Source organism: Cricetulus griseus, chromosome 8, assembly GCF_003668045.3.
Source record: "Cricetulus griseus strain 17A/GY chromosome 8, alternate assembly CriGri-PICRH-1.0, whole genome shotgun sequence".
NCBI classification, from domain to species: Eukaryota; Metazoa; Chordata; class Mammalia; order Rodentia; family Cricetidae; genus Cricetulus; species Cricetulus griseus.
Window position 1 is genome coordinate 23,187,645 of NC_048601.1, and position 15,795 is coordinate 23,203,439.

Sequence of the window (15,795 nt, forward strand, 5' to 3'; positions counted from 1 at the left end):
GAGGGTCTTTGAGGGCACAAGCCTTTAATCCCAGCACTCGGGAGGCAGAAGCAGGCGGATCTCTGTGAGTTTGAGGCCAGCCTGGTCTCCAGGGCGAGTGCCAGGATAGGCTCCAAAGCTACACAGAGAAACCCTGTCTCAAAAAAAAATGAAGTAAGGCCAATATTGTCCAAGACTAATAGAGAATGTGGTATAAAATATTAAAGAAATAGCTGTAATCATTGAAAGCACAAGCAGCTAAAGCATGGCTGTCGCAAGGAGATGGGAGCAAGGGAATTACGTTTTTTATTAAAACTCTTTGGGTATTACTTGTAGGTTTTGTTGTTGTTTGTTTTTGATTTTTAAAAACTAATTGTATTTGTCAGCTGAAACAGTTGCTCAAAAAGTCTCTTACTGAATGGATTTGGGGAAAGTCAAAATTTAAAAGAAACACATTCTAGTCAAATATTTACCTAAGTATTTTCTGCATGTGCATCATAAAATTTCATCATTTAAATTAAATGCTGATTTAACCTACACATTACGAAGACAGGTAAATTCCCAACATGATCTGGACTAATGATTACTGTTTTTAAATTCACGTATGCACCTTACATATAAAACATGATGTTAGCTAGTGTGAAGAATAATTTTTTAAACAATTACAGTGAACATGTAATTTTTCTTAATAAATCCCATTCAGATTTCAATATAAAGAAGAGTTTTGATATGGTTAACTTAGGTGAGAACCTGTACATAGTTTATGGTTTCAGTTGTGAGGAACCAAAAATGAAAATTAATAAAAGTTTAAAAACTTAGGCCCTGAAATGGGAACATCTAATGGTAAAGGAAAATTTACTCCTCAAATCAGGAGTGCCATGGCTAGTGTCAGATCCCCTGCTCTCAGAGAAGTGGAGGTAACTGTCCACCACTCCTGTTAACATTGCTAATTGCTGGTCATAAAGATCCCCCAGCCCAGGGGATCACTGACAGACCCTGCGACCCTGTAACCCTGATAGCCCATGCCCTGTGTTATCTCAGTCAAATGTATCTCCCTTAAAATGTATAGTTACTGACTAACTCTGTACTTTGTATGATCTTAAGTAACCACGGAAACTCTGTAATTTGTGGCCTTCAACGGTATAGTCTGCCCCTTTAAAAGCTACTCTTTTTGACTGGTTGGCATCTCATTTGCCTGCCATGCAGTGAGATCCTAACTGGCCAACTTGAAATGAAAAGAAACCTTTTGCTTTTGCATCAGAGTGTTGATTCCTTGGGTTAGTCTCTGGGCTTCTCGAACCTGGCACAACAAGTTGCATAGCTGAGAATTTTTTAAAACAAGTTGAGAGCCTCCTTATACTCTGTTTTTAAATTTTAAAGCATCCTGTCTTTTTCTTATTTGGGGAACTCTTGAGAGGTACAAGATTCCATTTGTATAAACTGTTTGGTTTGTATCCCACAGACAGCGTCTTTCCGAAAAGCTCCATCATGACTGTGTTATGAGGGCTAGCCACTCCTGTGCCAGGAGAGGTGCAGTAAGACACAGAGCACCTGGGTCACTCACAAGGTTTACAACTCAGAGTGCTTGACTTCAGGCTTGGTCTTGAGATTATTGGCTGAAGTGTTTGAGCAGTTCTTCTGGGTTTTATAACAAGAACTCCCTGAGCGATGCCTTTAGCATTACATGTAGTATTTTTACATTTAGGAGCCCTAGTGTATGAATGACCCAATTTATCAGAACCAGCGTATCAGAGCCTCACCACTGGCCTTTCTTGGACAGAGGATGATGGGGACTCACCCAGGAAGGGGAGACCTCAGCTTCAGGTCTCAGAAGCAGCACACTTTGGTCCACAGCCCTTAGACCACAGAGAGACTGAGGAGAAGCTGTGACTTGCAGATGGGCCTGTGAGGCTGGAAGACTTCGGGCTGGGGTGAAGCTCAGGTCCACCTGAGGGAAGGGAAATCAAGCTTAGCCAGCTTCCTGCTCTTGCAGCCCTGAAGCCTGCCTGGTCAGTCACCCTCTACCTCTGAGTGCATATTTGTTTACCAGATTCCAACTCTCTGCATCCTTAAGACATTTTTTTTCTTTTTAAATAGAAATTTTAAGAAACAAATTACTCACTTTGTTGAGAAGACACTTTTCAACATAATATTTTGCAGAGTCTGCAATTATTTCTCCATTAGGAAAGATGGTGTAGACGAATACGCTGGTCACCGGAGCCATGCTCAACTCCACAGGGATTTCTAGGTCAAAGTCTCCTATTACTGGAGCTGGAGGGAATGGGAAGTCAGAGTTATGGGTCATAATATTGGCTGGAAAACAGGAATATCTGAACACAGGGATGTAGAGCAATGTCTGTCTGTGGAAGACTTTCTTACATCTGGTCTGTTCTCTGGTTAATTGTTCATATGCTAATGATCTCAGGAGGTATGGGACACTCAGAGCAAGATATCTTCCATCAAGATGTTTTCCATGGTAAGTTATATTGATTATTTATACCTACTCATATACTAACTCTTATCTCTTTTACACACTAACATCCCAAACAGCATCTGCTAGACACTCCTCTTATAAAAAGGGATGAAACAACCCTGACTGATGTTTCTTTTATTATTCCAATAAGAGAGAGAATTATATAGTTGGCAACCTCGTGCTTGGGGAGCTGTAAAGTCATGATGATCTCAGAGGTGCAAGCAGTATTTGAAAATTCTAAGCATATCTTTGTAGATAAACTCTTTTTCTCAACTAAATGTTCACAGTATTTACATTTCTTCAGAGAAAAATTAAGCCATTTAGAAGTCTCTGTTATCGTTTCTGGTGAACCTGGGGAGATCTATAAACCTTCTCAAGATTGGTACTATGATTCCCATTTAGTGTCCATTGAAGAACCAACCAGATACGTCATTAAATAGCAAAATAGTTTTTGTAATTGTTCAGTGAAAATGAAGCCCTTTTCCAGTAAGTTTGGTGAGCAGATACCAAATACTGACCACTTCTAAAAATCAACTGGAAGATCTCTGTGAAGCTACATACATAAATTTATGTGTTTCATGCAGTCGATATTTCAATGAGAAGAAAAGGGTGATGACAAGGTAAGTTATAAAAAATACATTTGCCCGTGGTAGTGTTATTTGGGAAGGAAAGGATGACCAGAAGGTGAATCTTGAGAATACCAGGATCCAGTGGCAACTTGGGATTTTAATAGGAGCAGGTGGAAGAGGCACAATTGAGAGAGAGAGAGAGAGAGAGAGAGAGAGAGAGAGAGAGAGAGAGAGAGAGAGAGAGAGAGTTGATCCAAGTAGAACTGAGCAACCATCAGGATTTGAGAGAGTGATTTCATTCATTAAGTCACAGCAGCTATGATTAGCTGCCCAAGACCTTTACAACATCAACCAATCAACATTGCTGCATTACGGGGAGGGGTTCATGGAGACCCACTCTTAGCTGACGAGCTATTGACACTTGATGGCTGCTGAGGGGAGGATGTGTCAGATTTCTTCAGGGATGCAGCTCCTGTTACATAGCCAATGTTTCAGTGGATGGCCCCATGCCACTTACAGCCCAATAGGTTAAAAAAGCTATGAAGTAGGGAAGAGGCCTGGCAGAGAGAGTCAGGGAGGAGCTGGAGGAAATTAGTGAGGAGTAGGAATGACTGAAATGCTTTGTATATGGAAAAAAGAAAGCATCTTCAACAATGGTGCTGGAATAAATGGATGATGGCATGTGGAAGAACGCAAAGAGACTCATATCTATCACAAAACTCAATTCCAAGTGGATGAAAGACCTCAGCATAATCCAGTTACACTGAACCTGATAGAAAAGAAACTGGGAAATAGCCTTGAACACATTGGACCAGGAGACAACTTCCTGAATAGATCACCAGTAGTACAGATACTGAGATAAATAATTAACAAACCTCATGAAACTTAAAAACTTTTGCAAGGGAAAGGACACTGTCCATAGGACAAAACATCCATCTACAAAATGGGAAAGACCTTCACCAATTTCCCATTCAATAGTGGGGTTATTTCTAAAATACATGAAGAACTCAAGAAAATAGACATCAAATAGCAAATAATTCAATTGAAAAATGGAGTACAGATCTAACCAGAATGAACAACAGAAGAATCTGAAATCGCTTAGAAACATTTAAAGAATTGTTCAACATCCTTAGTTGAACAGGGAAATGCAAATCAAAACAACTTTGAGATTTCATTTGACTCCTGTCAGAACTGCTAAGATGAAAAATACAAATGCCAGTTAATGCTGGAGAGGATGTGGAGCAAGAGAAACACTCTCCCACTGCTGGTGGGAGTGCAAACTTGTACAGTTACTTTGGAAATCAATATGGTGGTTTCTCAGAGAACTAGGAATTGATCTACCTCAAGACCAAGCTATGTCACTCTTGGGCATATACCCAATGGATGCTCAATCATACCACAAGGACACTTGCTCAACTAATGTTCATAACAGCTTTATTCATAGTAGCCAGAACCTAGAAAAAACTTAGATGCCCCTCACCTGAAGAATGGATAAAGAAAATGTGGTACATTTACACAATGGAGTATTATTCAGCTTTTAAAAAACAACGACATCAGGAAATGTGAAGGTAAATCGAAGGAACTAGAAAAAAATCGTCCTGAGTGAGGTGAACCAGACCCAGAAAGACAAATATGATATGTACTCACTTATAAGTGAATATTAGGTATAAAGTAAAGGATAAGCAGGCCACAATCCATAGCCCCAGAGACACTAGGTAACAAACAGGGCCCAAAGGGGGATGAGAGGTATGGATTTCCCTGGAAAAGGGAAATAGAAGAGATCTCGTGGGTGGACAGTTATGTGTGGGAACTTGGGGAGTAGTGTTGGGTTTGGATGGAGGGAGAGTACTGAAACCAATGACTGGAAAGGAGCACAATTTGGGTCAGGTAGAAGTCTTGTGCAAGGGAAACTCCCAGGAATCTAGAAGCATGACCTCAGCTAAGACTTCTAGAAATGGTGGATATATAGCCTGAACTGGCCTCCTCCTGTAATCAGACTGGTGACTTCCCCAATCATCATCAGAGAGTCTATATCCAGCAACCGATGGAAACTGATGCAGAGACCCACACTGAACATTAGGCTGAGCTTGGGGAATAGCGCTGAAGAGAGAGAACAAGGACTGTAGGAACCAGAGTTGTCAAGGACATCACAAGAAAACCCACAGACTTAACTAACCTGTTTCATAGGAACTCACAGTCTCTGTACCATTAACCAGAGAGCCTGTGTGGTACCAACCTAGCCCCTCTACAAATATGTGACAGTTGTGTAGTTTGGTCTATTTGTCAGAATCTCAACAATGTGGGAAGGGGCTGTCCCTAATGTTTGGCTGGCTCTTGGGAACGCATTCCTCATACTGAGTTGCCTTTCCCAGCCATACTAAAAAGGAGGTGCATAGTCTTACCACAATTTGCTGTGCCATGCTTTGTTGATATCCATGAAAGACCTGTTGAACAGAAACAGAAGAAGATCAGTGGGAGGCCCGAACCCCAGCCCTGAAGAGGCATCAGAGGGAGGCCTGAGTCTCAGGTCCAGGAGCAGCATCAGGGGAGGCCCAAGTCTTAGGCCCAGGAATAGGGAGCAACCACTGGGTGAGACGACAGCAGTTGTTTCCAGCAGTATCTTACAGAAACTATGGTAAGAAGTTCCTCTATGAAAGAGCACCTGTGTCCCAGCCTGCATCTGCTTCCGTTTCTCAGGTGGAGATAACCCACTGCTACATCATCTACTGGACCCTCAGTCCCACCTACACCTAAAGGAGCAATCATTGAAGCTGTAGTCTCTCCTTCAATTGGGAGGATGTCACTGGAACTCTAGACCTACCTGGACCTCAAGGAGCAACCACCTGAGCCTTGGGCCCACTTCTATGGAGAAGAGCATTCACAAGAGGCTCTGATTGACTTGTGTCTGAAGGAGTAGTCAACGGAGCCACAGCCACCAACTATACCAATTAGAGAAATAGAGATCTCCCCTAAACACAGGCTGCACCTACACCAATTATTAGAGGAAGAGATGCATAGACAACAAGGTAAGAATACACTCAACAATATAAAGAGCAAAACCGGCACCACTAGAAACTAGTGATGCTACAACAGCAAGAACTGAGCATCCAACTCAGATGAAGCAGAAGAAAATGACCTAAAAATAACTTTAGGAGGGTGGTTAAGGCCCTTAAAGAGGAAATGAAAAATTCCCTTAAAGAAATGGAGGAAAACAAAACAAAACACTGGAAGATATGAACATATCCATGAAAGAAGACCAAGAAAGAGCAATCAAACAAGTGAAGGAAATGATTCAAGACTTGAAATCTGAAATAGAGGCAGTAAAGAAAAGGCAAACTGAGGGATTTCTTTAAATGGAAATCTAGGTAAACAATCAGGAACCACAAATGCAAGTGTAAATAACAGAATATAAGGGACAGAGGATTTCAGGTGTTGAAGACACTGTAGAAGATATACATTCATTGGTCAAACAAAATTTTAAATCCAACAAATCCTTAGTAGAAAACATGCAGAACATCTGGGACAGCTTGAAAAGACAAAACCTAAGAAAAATATATATAGAAGAAGGAGAAGTCTAACTCAAAGGTACAGAAAATATATTCAACAAAATCATAGAAGAATACTTTCCCAACCTATAGAAGTCATGCCTATGAAAATAGAAGAGACTTAGAGAACACCAAATAGACTGGACCAAGAAAAAGTCCCCTCGCCACATAATAATCAAAACAATAAACATGCAGAGTAAAGAAAGAATTTTAAGAGCTTCAAAGGAGAAAGGCCAGGTAACATATAAAGGCAGACTCTCAGAATTACACCTGACTTCTCAACAGAAACAATGTAAGTCAGAAGGCCCTGGACAGATGTTATGCAGACACTAAGGGACCAGAGATGCCAGCCCAGACTACTTTACCCAGCAAAGCTTTCAATAACCATAGATGGAGAAAACAAGATATTCCACGATAAAAGCATTTTAAACAATACCTATCCACAAATCCAGCCCTGTAAAACTTACTACAATGAAAATGCTAGCCCAAGGAAATCAACTACATCCACAAGAACACAGGCAATAGATGAGTTTACAGCAGCAAATCCCAAAGAAGGGAACTGAATACACAATGACATCACCACCAACAAAAATAAAGTAACAGGAACTAGCAATCATTGAACATTAATATTCATTAATAAAAATGGTCTCAATTCACCTATAAAAGGACATTGGCTATAGATTGGCTATGAAAACAGAATCCATTCTTCTGCTGTGTACAAAAAAACAGACCCCAACTGCATAGACATACATTACCTCAGAGTAAATATTTGGGAAAAAAATTTCCAATCAAAAGGACCTAAGAAACAAGCTGGTGGACCTATCCTAAAATCTAACAAAATGGACTTCAAACTAACATTAATTAAAAAAGATGCACACACAGATAAACACTCCCCATCCCCCCAAACACCCCACAGTTTACAACAATAAAAAATGAATCAAATGAATAAAAATTGGTGTACCTAGAATGGTTTAAAGACCAAGTTGAGAAACCCCCAAATTTTTTATTTTTTTGGACGGACACTAAGATAACCTATTTTGCCTTGATGGTGATAATCTGTGTGTAAATGCATAGATTCCTCACTTAGTGTGAATCTTATATTCAGATGTTACATCTTCAGAATAAATATTTCAACATGTTGAATGATACCCAGTTAGGGAGTCTGAGACTTTTCCTTCCTGAAGGTCATTGTGTAAGAGATGAATAAAAATTGGTGTACCTAGAATGGTTTAAAGACCAAGTTGAGAAACCGCCAGATTTTTTATTTTTTTGGACGGACACTAAGATAACCTATTTTGCCTTGATGGTGATAATCTGTGTGTAAATGCATAGATTCCTCACTTAGTGTGAATCTTATATTCAGATGTTACATCTTCAGAATAAATATTTCAACATGTTGAATGATACCCAGTTAGGGAGTCTGAGACTTTTCCTTCCTGAAGGTCATTGTGTAAGAGATAACCTACATTAGATAACAGAACCTTGACTTCCCACTGTAGAGAGTGTGTGGGTGACACACAAGCATCATTGCATCCCTAGCTGCTCAGTGCTGAGGTGTCACTGGTGAGTGTTGGGGGGATTCAGCTGGAGACCTGTTACTGGGTGGGAATCACTCACATTCTTTTGGCTCCGTGTGGTGAGTGTGGCTTCCAGTCTGGATAATGCTGCCCTTGGCCATGACCTAAAAAAAAAAAAAAAAAAAAAAGAGTTTTCCAAGGTTACATCTATATTTTACAAGGCTTTCTTCTAATTGAAAAACCTATAGTTAGACAGAAATACCCAGCCTGGAACCCAAAATGTCAGGTGGAGAGGCATGGTCAGGAGATGGAAAGATTCTTTGTGTTTGTCAACGTGGGGCTAGAACTCACCAAGTAATAAAAAGTAAGATCTCTCAGCGCACTCAAGACAGGACCCTTCACAAGAAAATGCACCCGAACTGTGTGAGTCTGACTGCAGGGTAAGACGCCAGCGTCCTTTTCCAGGTGGATATAGCTCCAGCTGAAGGAGTAAACACTTTGAGCCATGTGGAGTGACTCTGTGTGTTCATTTAGGCAAAGCTTATGGAAACACGAACTTTGCTCCTTATGGTAGACCTGGAGAGACAGCACATTTTGTCATTAATCATTTAAAAAAAATAAACTTATAAATTATTTGTATAATATTTCATGTGCTCCAATAGATTTGAGTTCAGGAACTAGAAAATGAAGAGATTTGGGTAAGTTATGTTTTTTTTCATATTTCTTCTATTTTAATGTTGCAATTTGTGTATCTATGATGATAGATCTACTTGTATCTATTACAAGACTACAAGAAAATTATAAGCAAATTTTCTTAATGAATAGCCTTATTTGAAAGACTTGCTCTCCAATAAACCTCAGGAACATGGAGGAAATTTTAAAAAGTTCATCAATGCCAAAGTAAAGGATATGTATGAATATTATACAAAACAATTCAAAAGACACACTGTATCCCCATTTACAATCAATAGAAAGTGGAAGATAAAATAAATGTAAGTTAAACACTTGAGCTAAAAAGTAGAGAAAAGAGCCTCTTGGCACTTCTAGGCCTGTCTGGAGCACTGAGGACAGCTACAGCTCCACCCCAGGCCTCTAGACCTAGGGTAAGAAGAAAGCAAACATGAGCCTGGCACCACGTTCATCATGAGTGAATACAGAGTGGGGAAATGGTAGAAAGAGAGAGAGAGAGAGGCAGAATGAGTCATGAGCTAGGGAGAGGGGCAGATCTGAAGAGGGAGGCGAGGAACGGGCAGATTAGATCCCTGTCGCCACACAGGGCCATGGTGTTGTCCAGTCCTGGGTTGCTGTCAAGGGCCTTGACTTGGTCCATGGTTCTGATGCAGCCTTGGGGGTCTGTGCTGATGTCTGTGGCTCCTGTTACCACTGAGGGCCAGTAGACAGCCCAAGTCTGGGCCACCACCTGTGACCATTTCCACATCTCAGGGATGAACCCCCACAGGAGTCATGCCAATCTAAGAGGCCTGTGCTACCACCCAGGACTGTGGTAATGTCTGAGCTGCACTGCTGCTGGATGCCATGTCTGGGTCCATGGCCCTCCTGTGACCCGACTCTAAGTCGATATCTGTGACTCCTCTTGCTACTGAGGGCCATGCAGAGCCCTGCAGTCTGGGGCAACATCTGAGGTCATGTAGACTTTCAAGGTCAAGCTATTGCAGGGGGCCTTACAGACCTCGGTGGCCTGTGCTGCCTCCCAAGGCCATAGTATCGTCTGGGCCTAAACTGCAGAACACAGGCCATATCTGGATCTATGGGCCTACCACAGCGAGTCTTTATTGATGTCCGTGGTTCTTGTTACCATGGAAGGCTGAACTGATGACAGGGGTCTGGGCTACCACCTGGGAATAAGGTGTTTGAGGGCCATGTTACCACAGGGGCCTCACCAATCTGGGTGATCTGTAAAGCCAACATCTGGACCAGGCTGTTGCCAAGGACCATGTGTGGGTCCACTGTCCTGGTTTTTTGTTTGTTTGTTTTTGTTTTACTTAACTTTTGGGTTTCTTTTTTGGAGGGGGTTTCAATGACAGAGGGCAGAAGTGAGCAGACAGGGAGATGAGTGGGATTGGGATGCGTGATGTGAAATCCACAAACAATAAAATGTGATTTAAGAATGCAAAAAGATATAGAGATGAATTTTATTACTAAAGTAGCAAAAAAGGGAGAGCAGGGAAAACAAAAAAGAAACAGAATTGCAGAGAAGGGAAACGAGGCCCAAGCATAAGAAAGAAAGTCAAGGAACAGCACTAGACATCTGAAGCCTGTGGCGGGAATGTGGGAGGCGGACTATTGGGGGCAGAAGTGTAGGGGGCTCGGGGGATGGAGAGATAATCACAGAGAGGGGCCAAGCGCCAGAATGTATGAGAATGCCACAGTGAAACCTGTCACTCTCCGTGCTAATTAAAAAACCAACAAAAGTAACACACTCAAAGGAGGAAGGGAAAGGAGAAGTGGGCTGGGCAGGAGGACGAGAGGGGATAAACCTGAAGTGACCATGAAAGAAAAAAGGAAAACTAATTATTTTGCGTTATTTCAAGAACCACCAGGAATCTAAGGAGAAGAAAGTATAGTGGTGAACTTGTTGCATCTGAGACCCAGTGAAGGAGATCAAGGTAGGTGGGGTATCTGAAGAGGAAGGGAGACAGGCCACCAGAAGAGGCGGTAGATGGTCCATCAGAAGAGTGAGTTGAAGCCTAAGCCACTAGCTGAGCTAAGACAATGTCTGAAGCACTGCAGGGCTGACTTCAGGGCACTGAGTCTATGGCTGTTAAATAATGACAGTATGACCATCATATGATTTTACCAGATAAACCTATCTTCTATCTTCTGACTGGATGAGTTTCCTACACTAGAGGAACCCTCTAAGTGTGTGTGTGTGTGTGTGTGTGTGTGTGTGTGTGTGTGTGTGTGTGTATGAGCAAGTGCCTGTGCATGCATGCAATCATGTGTGTAGGCCTGCCTGCCTGCCCACCTAAAGCAGGAACTGTGTGGCACCAATCATATTCAGTTACAAAAATAACTGTCCCTTGGTTGAAAAAATGGGCACAGCATATCTGAACAATGAATTGGAGGTTAGACAGCACGTATCCATGACTGAATAGATAAAGATGTTCTTTTATTCATTTTTGCTTAAAAGTCCTGACTTGAGATATAGAGACGACAATCAAAATAAGAGAGACTGTGAAAAATATTGTTTTAAAAGTAGTGCATTTATGGTGCATGTACCTATTTCTATAGCCCTTTGCTCATACTTGTATTACTCATCAGAGATCTTTTATGTTTTGCCCTAAAATACGAAAGTTTGGCATGGGAACATTTTTTCATTACACTACACATTAATGAGTTCAAACTGTTACAAAGCTTCACCATGTGTCTAATGCCCTCATTCCTGACTTACTTTGATAATGAGGAAATGCACATTGAAGGTGGTGGTGTTGATTGAGAACTCTGCCAGGCCATGCTGATCAGTGGTCGTTTTATTGGTGTAGTCAAGTTCCCATAGTTTGATGAAGACTTCTTCATTTGGGATGGGAGCTCCCTTGACATCTACTAGGCGGACCTAAATTGAACAAGGGAGAAAGGTATAGTCTAGGTATGAAGATACTACATAGAATTAAGAGAAAAACCTGTTTCCATATTATATAAAGATATCAAAAATGCAGCAACTAGTTCAGCGTGCAAGAAAGTATTTTACAAACATCTAACTGAAGGTGTGGAAATTATGGATTCACTAGACCCAAGAATAAATGATAAATGGTGTTTTATTGGGGATGGACTTACACAGTTAACAGTGAGTGACTGTTTACAGCCCTGCTCAAAGGATGCACACACTGCCTTTGTTGTGTTCTCTGCAACCAACGGGATTCTCACTGCCCCCCCCCAACCTCACCTTTACCTGGTTATGTCTGCACCTGTAACCACACCCAAAATGCATGGCCACTGTTACAGGTTCTCAGGCAAGTTATCACTACATCTAACTCTTTAAGATCTGCACCAGAAGAACTGGATGTGCTGTGAAAGCCAGAGGCTGAAGGTGTCATAGTCTTAACACAACTCAATAAAAGGTGCTTCCTACTCGCCTGTTCTTCACAAGAAACCATCCATGACTTCATGGTGTGGATGAAGAGAGGCAGATGCACTCACACAGTCAAAATAAAAGTTCCTTAGGGCCCTGAGGCTAATGGAGAGCTTGGATTCATTATGAATATGGAGCATATCTTGCTTCATTGTGAAAACACAGTGACACTTTGGGGTTTAAGAATTTCAAGGACAGTGGTTAGAAATAAAAATTTTGCTAATATGCTTTAGGTTTGGGGCTTCTTGATAACTTTTCGAAGTGTTCAGTTTAGCTCTGGGAATTGAACACATGCACTTGAGCACTTGAGATACAAACTCTACCAGCAAGCTAAATTCTCACATTGCAGCCAGTCATGTCAGACATGTTTATCACTGAGCAGAATGGCCTAGGTTGAGGCCTCACAATACAGCTGAATCATCTATGAATCAAAAAGTACTTTACTTTCACAACGAATGGAATCCCTTGTTTAAAGTGTGAATCCGCTTTCACAAATATGAGTTTGGCTATGGTTCTCTCAATTTTAGTTGTCCCAGATCCACTGAACTCCAATCCTGAAAGAGAAATTAGCAACAGCATTGAAACCCAGGCCAGTTAGAGAGGAATTGCTTGCTTTCTACACCCTTATTCTACATGGTTCAAACCGCCATTGGCGTGAGCAGGCGTGAACTTTCACAGCTTCATTTTCTATATTCTCAGGTTACTCACACACCTGTCCCTTCTTCTGTAATCTTTGCATTCACATGAAGATACTGGTCTTCAAATGTTTTTTCCTTTAATTGAAGCTCAGTGATGTCTTCTTCTTGTGTGCTGCAGCCATTATTGTCTAGCTGATATGCAAGAGAAAAACAAGGTAACATGCAGGCCTGTTCAGATGTTTGGTCAACTCTAACCCACATGTGAGGGCTTCTATGAGAAAATTGAGTGCTTAGGGCTTCAGAGCATGGCATTATGGTCATAAGCATGGAACTCAGCTCACACATGGAGCTGCTGTGTGCCACCATCATGAGCCAGTTACAGAGTTGCCTTGGCTTTGTCATCTATAATAATAATGATTACCTTTATAGACAATAGGAAGTATTAAGTAAAATCACAATTATAATGTAATCAGAACACTTACTTGTATATCATTAGTACTTAATAATCACTTTGTATTATTCAAAATAGCAACCACAGGCTTAGATGTAGCTCAATGGTACATTTTACTAGCAGGCAGGAAACTGTTGACTTGATACTGAGTGCCAGTAAATAAATGAAGCAAAATCTATTCCATCGTTTAATGGGGCTTAGGAGCTGCCTCTTGTTTTTCTGTGAGTGAGAAATGTCTTCATAAGACAGAGCTGACATTATTTTGAAATGTGAGAGAAGTCACCAGAATAGTATTATTTTGTTCTTAATTCAATTCAAACTCACAGACTACATTACATTTCTGCCATTTTCATTTCTAAAGTGATTTCTGGCATAGTATAGCACTTTATTTAGTTTAAATTATATCATTCTATTAACTTTGGTTTCCTGGTGTTTGGCAGGTTTTTTTTTCTTGTCTCTGAATGATAGAGGGGATCAAGCTTTTAAGTGAAAACTTTACCGAAAAGACCCCCAAATAAAACTGGAGGAGAGAACTATTATAAGAGATCTGTATATCACAATGTAGAAATACAGCAAACAGGGACAAGGCAGTAGGACAACTACCAAAGGGCACAACTCCTCACTGACCAAATCCTGGAATACTGAGATTCTCATACTGCTGACAAATGGTCTAATTGTTTAGTTTTAGAAATGGCCAGTGATCTCAAAGAGAATTCCAACATGCAGATGAAGGTCTAAAGTTATCAATTCAGATAAGAATGAGAAAGCCAACAACAGATGTGATGATAATAAAGATAAATAGCATGGGAACCAACCAGAATATCTAATAAAATCATAGTAAATGAATAAATAATTGTCAACAGATAAATATAAATGATTTTAACTACTCTCTAATATGAGACACAGGATAATTAATTAGCCTAAAAAATGAAAGGGCAGTGTGATAGTTTGAATGCTATTCACCCCTTAGAAGCTCTAGGGAATGGCACTATTGGGAAGTGTGGCATTGTTGGAGTAGGTTTGGCCTTGTTGCAGGAAATGAGTTAGTGTGGAGGCAGACTTTGATATCTCATATATGCTCAAGCTACACTAAGTTGTGTAGACACTTCCTGTTGCCTGTACATGCTACCTCTCCAGGATCATGTCTGCCTGAACACTGCTAGGTCCCATGATGATGAAAATGGACTGAACCTCTGAACCATAAGCCACCCAATAAAATGTTTTTTCCTTTATAAAACTTGCTGTGGTCAACAATGGAAAAATGAAAGCATTCAACAAATGGTGTTGGCTTAACTGGATGTTGAACTGTAGAGGAATGCAAATAGATCCTTATTCGTCCCAATGGACAATACTCAAGTCCAATGAATCAAAGACCTCAACATAAATCCAGTGACATTGAACCTGATAGATGAGAAAGTGGGAATTAGCATTGAATGCATGGGCAAAGGAGATTACTTACTAAATATAATACCAGTGGCCCAGACAATGAGAGCCACAAGCAATAATTGGACCTCCTGAAACTGAGAAGCTTCTATAAGGTAAAGGATATAGTCAACAACATAAAATGGCAGTCTGTAGAATGAGAAAAATCTTCACCAACCCCACATCTGACAGAGGGCTGATCACCAAAATGCATAAATAACTCAAGAAAATGGACACCAAAAAACCAAATAATTCAATTGAAAAATAGGGTACAGATCTCAACAGAACAAACTCAAATGGCCAAAAGACATTACGGAACTGCTCAGCATCATTAGCAATCAGAGAAATAAAAATCAAAATGTCTTCTTTGAATACCCTCTTACTCCTATCAAAATGGCTAAGATCAAAAACACTAGTGACAACTTATGTTGGAGAGGATGTGGAGTAAAAGGAACACTCCTCCATTGCTGGTGGGAGTGCAACCTTGTACAGCCACTTTGGAAATCAATATTGTTGTTTCTCAGAGAGCTTGGAATTGATCTACATCAAGACCTAGGTATATCAGTGTTGAGCATACACCCAAAGATGCAAAGTCAAACCACAAGGACATTTGCTCAACCCTGTTCATAGTAGCATTATTTGTAAGACCCAGAACCTGGAAACAAACTAGATGCCTCTCAACTGAAGAATGGATAAAGATATTGTGGTACATTTACACAAGGCAGTACTAGTCCGTGGTAAAAATCAATAACATCTTGAAATTTTCAGGCAAATGGATGGCACTAGAAAAGAAAAAACAAAAAATCCCGAGTAAGGTAGGCCAGACCCAGAAAGACAAACATGGTATGTCCTCTGTGGTGATATATTATTTATGATTTAATAAAGCCACTGGTGATCAAAATACAAAGCAGGCACAGCCATAGAGCCAGGCAGGTATGGCACACACCTTTAATCCCACTACTCAGAAGACAAGAGGCAGATGGATCTCTGTTAGTTCAAGGCCACACTAGCTACAAGAAGTTGATCCAGTCTGAAAGAGAAACAGCTCACACAAATGTGATCCTAGAACTTGGAGTCACACACCTTTAATCCTAGCACTGTATAGGTGGAA

At 40.7% G+C, this 15,795-nt stretch overlaps 1 protein-coding gene across 1 annotated transcript in view; it reads right to left on the reverse strand.

Annotated features, from left to right (window-relative positions):
* The window catches only part of LOC100772039 (murinoglobulin-1-like), a 55,197-nt gene that overhangs the window by 24,054 nt on the left and 15,348 nt on the right, over window positions 1–15,795 (reverse strand). The window contains exons 9-15 of the mRNA XM_035449024.1: window positions 12,886–13,003; window positions 12,618–12,727; window positions 11,496–11,657; window positions 8,435–8,659; window positions 8,184–8,247; window positions 2,102–2,250; window positions 1,778–1,927 (exon numbers count right to left, since the gene is read on the reverse strand). Coding sequence (XP_035304915.1) covers window positions 1,778–1,927; window positions 2,102–2,250; window positions 8,184–8,247; window positions 8,435–8,659; window positions 11,496–11,657; window positions 12,618–12,727; window positions 12,886–13,003 — 978 coding nt within the window. The remainder of the gene's footprint in view (window positions 1–1,777; window positions 1,928–2,101; window positions 2,251–8,183; window positions 8,248–8,434; window positions 8,660–11,495; window positions 11,658–12,617; window positions 12,728–12,885; window positions 13,004–15,795) is intronic.